The sequence below is a fragment of the Quercus suber genome, unplaced genomic scaffold, assembly GCF_002906115.3.
Source record: "Quercus suber isolate HL8 unplaced genomic scaffold, Cork oak 2.0 scaffold_410, whole genome shotgun sequence".
Lineage (NCBI taxonomy): Eukaryota > Viridiplantae > Streptophyta > Magnoliopsida > Fagales > Fagaceae > Quercus > Quercus suber.
Genome location: NW_027069861.1, coordinates 347,060 through 356,337, shown reverse-complemented (window position 1 = coordinate 356,337; position 9,278 = coordinate 347,060). Strand labels below are relative to the sequence as shown.

Here is a 9,278-nt window from a genome sequence, read left to right as displayed (position 1 = left end):
TCACAAGTTGTCTAATTCAACAAATTTTTCTTTAAAATTGAGTCTCACGGCACTATTCACATATTTAAAAATTATTTTTTCTATAGTATTTTCAGTTTTCAGTTTTCAAGAATAAGCGGTATCTAAACAGACCCTAATTAGATTGGTGATATATGATAAATTATCAATTATTCAAAAATTTAAGTGGATAGAAAATGGTAAATTTAATCATGTATAATGATTTAAACTTAATTTTAACACATACATAATCAGTGGTATAATAAAGCATATCTAATTAACAGAAATTGCACCGGTAAGAATTTGGTATTCAAATATTGGAATTACATGCCACTTGCTCACTATGAATACATAATAAAAAGGTGGGAATTTCGCCCATTGCGCTAAGCAAAGAAGTCTAGAAAACTAGGAAGAAACCAAGCGAGATCTCAGCTACAATGACCGGCAATGAGCATTCAAATTTCTCTCTCCGAGAAGGTTCAGGATGACCACTTTTTATGACATTAAGATCCTTTGTAATTTGCAAGTCTAGTTCCCCAAGAAGATTCCTACGCTAATGAGTCCATATACAATAATTACGACAAGTCAAAAGTACTACAGAAGCACATTATGCACGAGACCCTCCCTTTATGCAAAGACATCTTTTTTTCCTTAATTAGCACCTGTATGAGATAGATCAATGAATAGTGGCACATCTGATAACAACATTAGTAATATCCAAGAATTCACAAACCTTCTAGGATAAATGGTCGGACTTGGTCAATTGGCGGTGATTCGAGATGGTTTGATTCGACCTGGTTGATGGGAAGTGACTCAAGTTGGCTGTATTTTTCAACTTGGTAAGTAGTAAAAGTCTCAAGTGGTTGCTCTGGTTGGATTTGGTCAGGAGGGGGTAATTCAAGCTGCTGGTATTTGGGCTTGTTTTTCTTAAGGAGAAGGTAAGTTGTGGAATACCAAAACAACAGTATCCTACTCTGAGCTATCACCGTCTCCCTAATGCGACTTCCTCCAAAGGAGAGCCGCTCAAGTGCCTACAAAATGCCAAAAAAAAAAGGATTCTCATGAATATTACCAATGTAAGAATAATTTATCAAGAAAACACCCAAGTGCATCAACAGATATCATTGTCAGCCATTTATTAAATGTAATGGACTTTGGGTCCCCAAATCAAAGTGGAATTTGACTATTTCGTTTCCAAAAAAGGAATAGGCATAGAGGTGATGTAACAAAAAGATTATTAAAAAAAGAAGGGGACTCAAAAAGATTCAACACAATAAAGAGCATGGTGAAGACAAGCCGGTGCAGATTTAACTGGATCAGTTATACCTGTATTTTCTGCAAATCTCTGAAAAGGGACCAAAGAATTTCCATAAAAGATGTGTTTTGGTGTTCATATAGTGATAGTTTTAAAAATATTTCAATTAAAGAAGATTATTGTCTCGTATTTCAGAATAATTTAAATCACAAAAAAACTACAAATTTAAACCTAGTACTTCAACAGTCATGTCCCATGTCCAAAGACACGGCTCCAAGATCTTAATCTAAACCATCCTTAGCACCTGTACCTATTCCTAGGTGACATAATTTATGTCAATTGATCTGGTCTTCTCCTATTTGTGCTATAGTCGGTACTAGGAAAAGTCCACTGCATACCAGGTGTGCAAATAGCACAACTATTTTTTCATATATGGCATGCATCTTTAGATGAACATTCTGTTTACTTAAGTTCCATTTCATTTACAACTCAAAATAGAAGAATGCTTGCCCTCCTCTTACCTGTTCTCCGTTTTGAATATCAAAAGAATTCTGATGATCAAATTGAAGACCCTTAAATTCATTAATGCAAAGCCCCTGAAACGCCCTGAAAATGTGCCAATGAAAATAGGATTCATAAATTAGAAAAATTATGACAATAATAATAAATGACCCTGATTATCTAATTCAAAATCTAAGAAGCTTTGCTAACAGTTTTCTTTTATCCTCATTTGCAAATAATGACATATTTACCATCTTATTAGAGAAACACGAGGAATCCAACGGAAGATGATTGGTGTATTGTCAGCATTGACATAATAGCCTCCAAATACAAGGAATACTGTCATAAGAGAGGGCCCAACTGCCATTGCTGCTTCAGTGGTTGGAACCATAGCCCCAACTGTAAGACCCATTGCAGACGCAGCAAAAGATTCAACAGTCAAGATACCACAGAACCTCCCAAATCTAGAATATCAGATTTCCAAGTCAGTAAATTTATAACTTGTGATGAAACTATTCCCCCATCATTCAAATTATAAAACATCTGTCATCAGATTGTTCACAACAATCAAAGTCATGAGAAAATTAAGGACCTTGTGAACCATAGAATGATCTATAAAGAGAGAACTCTTAATAAGATATACAGCACTTGGTCAACCCACCAAGATATAAAAGCACATGCTTGCAGCAATTTAGCAAACACTGTAATGCAATAATCCAAGGCTTTACAAACTACAACTCTAATAAGTTTCCACAAATTTTTGGTGGTTTCATGGATGCATTTGACAACTTGATCTGATGGCCAGATTACTCAGCAAATCCATCTTTGGGGGATTTGAAAGTTGATGGACCCATCTATTTATTTAGCAACATATACATTACCATCCTATTTATCTGTAGTGTCAATGTAACATGAAGAAAGTCCCACTTCAACTTACCTGCAGAAACCTATAACTGGTCCCTGCGCCGCCCCCCCCCCCCCCCCCCCCCCCCCCCACCCAATTCCAAAAAAGAGGAAATAAAGAAAAAGGTAGAACAACATTTTAGCCTTTCAATAGGTTTTCAACTTTTTTTTCACCAAACAGTTGTTTAAGGATTTTGCAAAGAAGAGCCATATAGCTTATTCAGACAAAACAATCTACAATTTATACAATAATACGGAGTAATAATTTTGAAGGAACTCTTTTTTATTTTTTATACTATTTTCATCATATTCTTCCAGTGTAACCAATGCCCTTTGTTGGGAGTAGTTATAGTCTCCATAAAAGCAGGATATGTGTGTCTGTCTCCACTTCTGATAGTTACACAAACATTTCATAAGTTAATTCTTCAAATCCATGTTCACCCATTTCCTAAAAATAAAGGAGGAATTGCCAAGCTGCATATTGTGTCAGAAAATAAAAAAAGGCAGACTTATAAGACCAAACTACATGTTCACCCACATTATTTATTTAGAAAATGTGCCGATTGTGGAACTGCATCTTAACGTCTTAAGTCAGAAAACCAAAAAGCTTTATAATAATCACCTGGACAAAGTCGGATGAAGTCGAGCCATGGGGTACAACACAGCACCAAACATTAATGGAAATGCAGCTCCAATAGGAATTTCAGCTAGCAATTTGGAAAGCAGATAGGGTCCTAACTTATAAGACCCCTTTGCATGCTCTCTGTCTACAATTGCACGTTCCTTGGGAAACACACCCACAGTCTTTGTAAGAGCAGCCATTGCAGTATTTATCACAGCAACCTAAGAGAGGATAAAAAGGAAATTTCAATTAACCAAAAAGTATTTTCATTTTAAGAATAAATAGAGATATAGACCTACAGGAAAGGTTTGAATTTTTAAGTCTGATAAGATCATACAATCAAATTTTCAATAAGGGATGTAGCTGCAGAACAATGAGGAAGGTTTGAGTGGACATGAAAAGGTATAAAACTAAATAGACGACTGCTAGGTAATTCCAAAATACAACAGGAAAGTAATTATCATCTAATTTGATGAATTTGCTTATTCTATTGAAAAAAACCACCTTATATATTTACTATCTGAAATTTATATCTGTCAACCACTGTGTGTTCTGCATTATTTGGCCGGTGAGCCATGCCAGTAGGGCTATTCATACTTTAATTTGGACAAAGTATCCACTCTCCACCAAAACTGATTCAACTAGTGAAATTCAAATCATTTCTTCATTTGTTCACCATGTGCTTTCATACAATGGATTTTAGAAGAAGTCTCCACCACCCCCCATCCCCAACAAACACATTCACACAATCACTAGATTTAAGTCCAATTTGCAAAATGTGACCTAGTAAGCAGAAATCTGAGTGATTTAAGCAATGCCATCTGGAAGGGAAACAATCAGGTTTTGTTTGTTAGACATGTTTTGTGATATATCCAGAAACAAATGACTAAATTAAGTGATGCCATTTGGAAAATTGGAAGAGAAACAACAAGGTTTTTTGTATTAGACTCGTGTTGTGAGAATGTACAAGTAAGCTCTTTGAAAGAAGTGGAGCACATTATCATAAGATTTAATAACAAAATTTAGAGACAACTGAATTAGGAAATGCCGTTTTAGAATGTCAAATAAGCAGACCAGAAATAGGGAATAATCCAACTGAGTGGAATATGGAGCAACTAGGAGCACTGTAGTAAACTGTTACATAGAAATGTTTGAAAAGCATCACACAATATAAGGTGGCAGTGAAAAAAGGGCAGGGGTTTCAAAGGGATCCAGAAACATTTCAAACCTGAAGCAGTCCCATTCTGTCTTGTATCGATGTCTGAGATCTTCCCATTCTCCAGAAAACTGACCCAAATATTATAGCTGATGCAACCGACATTCTTGCCCGAACTTTATTTGTTGGCCCATCTCGAGAAGCCTAGTCAGTCATGGAAAGGTGTCAACCAAAAAGAACAAGGAGTTGAAGTTTCATTGAGATGACAATACAGTTGATTATATATAACCAACTGTACTACACATATGCATCTCACTAACTGCTGCTCCAGTGCCAAAACCCTTCATAGTAATTGAGGATAGAAACAACTTTGTGTCATGAAACATTGATTAACAATAAAAGTGAAAGACTAACCTGCATCCATGCTCGTTTAAGGAGCAACCAGAATTGCCTCCACCAACCTCCCTTCTTCTTGGTTATAGTTTTCTTGCTTATCTTCATGCCACTTCTGGAGACCTCCCTTCTGGTAATTGGGGTAGCGTAAAGAATTGTTGATGATTGTAGCGAGAAAGAGTCAACAAGACCATCTATCCGTTTCTGAGAAGAAGAGACACTTTCCGAAGAACTGTAGTCAATGGATATGAGATCAGCAAGAAATTCAGCTGGATTAACATGATCTGGGCAATGGTACCTGTTGAATCAACCTTCAATTAGTCAATACTTTCAGAAGTAAGTAGCCATGATATTACAGCCCCACTAACTTTACATTAACCAAATGGCATTTGAATCATTTAACAGTACTTAATTGGACAACAAAAGCTTAGTCATCAGTCATGTACAGTTGACTAGCCCCAAACACGATAAATTTGAAAGTAGCATTCATTGACCAATTTTTCCTTTAAAAGGAGAGTACCGACAAAACGAATAGAAAAGATGTGATGTTTGAAACACACACATGAAACATAACACATGGTAGTATTTTGTCCAAAACTGGGCATTGTTTATGAAATTATGCATTTAATGGATAGTTTATACAATTCATCCTAGTGAAAGGTCCATGAAATTGAACAAGCAAATTTATGGGTTAGGAAATAGTTTACAGTATATAGTTTTTGTTATGGGTCATGTCATAATTGTGACAGATTATTTCTTGGCACAATAATCCTAATGCAACCATTGAGAAACCATGGATTAATCTTCACATGTAGATGGAATTACTTGGTGAATCTCAATTAAGGATATAAATATTATTTGGGCCACATGAAACAGGAGAGGACTAAAAACAACAACTACTGAACTTTGCACAGAGTATAAGCCACCACATTTTGTTGAAAATCACCACCCCACCCCCACCCCCAAATAGGAAGCAGGTAAAGATAACATTAATACAATAGATTTAAGCAAGGTTCAGCTAACAACCCAAATTTAGAGAAGTATGCCAGTGGTTCTTCGTGAGCAGGACCAGCATAAACAAGTGCACCCTCTGTTAGCAACACAATGTCGTCAAATTTGCTGTACACAGACCCCCGAGGTTGGTGTATGGAGCAGATAACAGAATGTCCATCCTGTGCAAGCTGTCGAAGAGTTTCCATTACTTTCTCTGCCTGGAAGGCATCAAGTCCTGAAAGGACGACAGTAAATTTTGTGAACAAGAATTTTTTTTTTTTTTTTTTGCTTTACTAGTTTTACAAGAACTAATAGGATAGCTTTTTTGTCTATGAAAGATACAATAATGAAGCTGCCTGAACATTGTGATTACAATTTGGAACCTCCCTAACAATGTGTCTTCTAATAGCATTTGCTTATACATACAAGAGATCATGTCATAGGCTATGAATTCGAAGATTTTATACCTATCCTATATAAGCTTTTAGTGGGTTCTTCATTGGTGCTTCAGCTTTTAAGCAGAAGCTACCATGTAGCCTGTTTGGTTATCAAACAATACTTTAGCTTTAAGCGATTTGGCTTTTTTTGTGGCTTTTGAGAAGCAATCTGAGGGTAGGCTGGGTAGCTTCTAAAAGCAGTTGTAGATTTTCAAATTATATAAAGTTACATCCCTGCCAAACTGGCCCGTAGTTTAGTATCATGAGTGAACTTAGATTTTAGTTTTCTCTAATTTGCATTATATTATTCATGTGCAGCATGTTTACTATTCTTCTAGAGGTGGGTTTATTGGAGATGAAAAGTTTTCTGAAAATTATTGACCACGCATATAGGTGTAATCGTGTTTGATCTGTTGTAAAGCATTTTAAAACTATTATGTCAATCAAGTGTCACTTGATAATATGTGTAGACATCTTTGTAAGTACACCAAAAAAAAAAAGAAAAAGAGGAGAGCCATTAAGGTATATTGCACAAGCAAAATTTAAATTGGTATGCTTACCAGTTGTCGGTTCATCAGCAAATATGACCGATGGGCTTGCAATGAGTTCACAAGCCAGAGATAAGCGTTTCTTTTCACCCCCACTGATTCCACGGACCTTTGCATCACCAATACGGGTATCAGCACAACTGACCTTTAAAGAAACAGAACAAATCAGTCATAGAAAGGCAATAAAAAATTAACATAAGCTTACAAATTTCAAATTAATGTTCAATCGAAACAAATTCTTTCATTTCCAACACGAAGGTAAAGCAGAAACTATTTCAAAAAAATGCACTGAACCCCTTAAATCATGATTTCTAATCCACAACACAGCTATTTCTTATTCAATTAGATTCTAGGGAGTCTTGAACCCACAACTTCACCCTCCACCTTACTCTTACAGGGGGAGGGCGTAGCATTAGAGCCAGAGCTCATTGGCTACTCAAAAGCAGCTGAAAACAATATCAGCACCTGAATCCTGCTTCTCTAATGCAAAGATTCAAGTAGAATTGAATTCCTAATACAAAATATATAAAAAAATTCATTAGTCAAGTGCACACAATCTTACCAAGCCTAGTTTGAATAAGAGAGTGTTCAATTGGAACTAATTCATTCATTTCCAACTTGAAGTGAAAGCAGAAACTACTTTGAAAAATGCACTTAACTCCTTTTAGCATGACTTTGTAATCCAAAAGGCTGCTATTTCTTATTCAATTATCAAAATTACACACGTCTGGTGAGTCCTAAACCCACAACTTCACCCTCCAACTTTCCCTTACAACCCACAACTTCACCCTCCAACTTTCCCTTACAAGGAGAGGAGGTAACATTTGAGTTAAAGCTCACTGGCTGCCCAAAAGAAGCTGGAAACAATATCCATCACTCAATCCTGCTTCCTAGTAGAATTTTAAATTTTGAGTTCCAGACACAAAATCCATAGCTAATTCACTAGTTAAGTCCATAAAATCTTACCAATCCTAGTTTGAATAAGAGAGTGTTAACATATTCATCCCTCTCTTCCACGGAAGGTATCTCCGGAAGCTGAAGCTCGGCTGCAAGAGACAGCGTTTCCCGCACAGTTAGCTGCGAGAAAAAGAGATCCTCTTGTCTCACAAAAGCAAACCTATAACAAAAAAAATGGAAAAACCAATTACCAATAAACCTCTCTAAACAACAACAACAAAAGCATTAATCATATTAAAAACACCAAATTTGTCCCAAAATTTTTGGCATTTACTTATAAGCTTTGTTAGAGCTAGGCTTCCCATTGACCTCCAAAAGGCCTGACAAATGCACACGTGGCGACGCCATCATCTGACCTGCAAGAACGTTGAGCAATGTAGTCTTTCCTGACCCTGATGGCCCCATTATCGCTAACAATCTCCCCGGTTTCGCCTCTCCACTCACGTTTTTAAGCAGAAACCGCACCTAAAGAATCGCGAGTTTAGTTTACAATTTCCATCACATATTCATTTGGTTCACTCAAGTGCAACAACAACAACAACAACAAATTTGCTATCAACAACAACAACAGCAAATTCAAATTCGCGATGATAATTAACGAGTTTTGGTCTAAGATTTTGAAAGCTGTAATAGATTTTCACAAAAAATTAAATTTTGAATTCAAAGAAAAGAAGGAACTGACTGATTTGGAGGATTTATCGGAGAGAGAGCAAGTGATGTTGCGCCAGCGGATTGTGACCGGAAGGAATTTACCGTCGACGGTGGAATCGCCGGATTCGGAGTCTCCGGCGAAGTCGTCGCGGTCTTCTTGATCGGCCTCCGACGGGAGAGCTGGGCCTGGACCGGAGAAGAGGCGGAAGAGGAGAGCTGTGGCCACGGCGGCAAGAATCTGGCCCAAACCGTTACCGCCAATTCCGGCCACCACCTGGCCCACCTTCTTCCCGCCAAGAACCACCATTTTCGTCTCCGAGGTTTTGAGCTCTCTCCCTCAGTCTCAGCTTTTGTTGCTTCACTCACTCACTCACAGTGTTATTATAAAATTTTATTTTTTTAGAGTATAATTGTTTAGGCGGCGTCGTTTTGATAAAGAATTTGGTTTCAGTTTTACTGGTCGGAGAGGGTTGAGTCTCGAAAGTTTTGAACGCCCAACGGGACTGAAATGTGGATAACGGATTTAGCCGCACATGAGTGACGCGTGTCCCTGTTTGAGGATAAGATGGGCTATCGAGAAAAAGACCTGTTTTTTTCTTACTAGTGGACTTGACACTCTTGGGCCGTGCGTGTCTTCTCTATTCTTGTCATGGGCCTAGGATGGAAAAACATACAATTGCTTTATAATGATTTTAAATTTTTTTAAAAAAAAAAATTTTAGCTCTTAAAATCAAAGATTCAACCAAATGATAAGATGAATAATTTTGGGTTGTCACTCAATTAGAGGTGGCGAATGCAACTCAATGCTACTAATCATAAATGTCATTCAACAAGACCAAGTCACACATTTGATTGTTGGAATGAA

General features: G+C 37.0%; 1 protein-coding gene across 1 annotated transcript; it reads right to left on the bottom strand.

Annotated features, from left to right (window-relative positions):
• Positions 1–252: 252 nt before the first annotated feature.
• On the bottom strand, positions 253–8,916 carry LOC111999769 (ABC transporter G family member 7-like). Its single transcript, XM_065761396.1, has 12 exons — positions 8,445–8,916; positions 8,037–8,227; positions 7,772–7,922; positions 6,818–6,950; positions 5,854–6,055; positions 4,849–5,125; positions 4,507–4,638; positions 3,279–3,499; positions 2,005–2,217; positions 1,774–1,858; positions 731–1,028; positions 253–659 (listed from the first exon to the last, which is right to left on the bottom strand). The coding sequence occupies exons 1-12, from the start codon at positions 8,718–8,720 to the stop codon at positions 649–651; spliced, it is 2,190 nt and encodes a 729-aa protein (XP_065617468.1). The 5' UTR covers positions 8,721–8,916; the 3' UTR covers positions 253–648.
• Positions 8,917–9,278: the final 362 nt, after the last annotated feature.

Bases quoted from the DNA above. Each gene is read 5' to 3' on its own strand.
- LOC111999769 (XM_065761396.1), bottom strand. From the start codon at position 8,720: ATGGTGGTTCTTGGCGGGAAGAAGGTGGGCCAGGTGGTGGCCGGAATT. The intron at 6,056-6,817 runs GTAAGCATACCA...TCGTCCTTTCAG, and splicing joins TGCTGATGAACCGACAACTG to GACTTGATGCCTTCCAGGCA. The intron at 1,029-1,773 runs GTAAGAGGAGGG...GGCATTTTGTAG, and splicing joins ATATTCAAAACGGAGAACAG to GCACTTGAGCGGCTCTCCTT.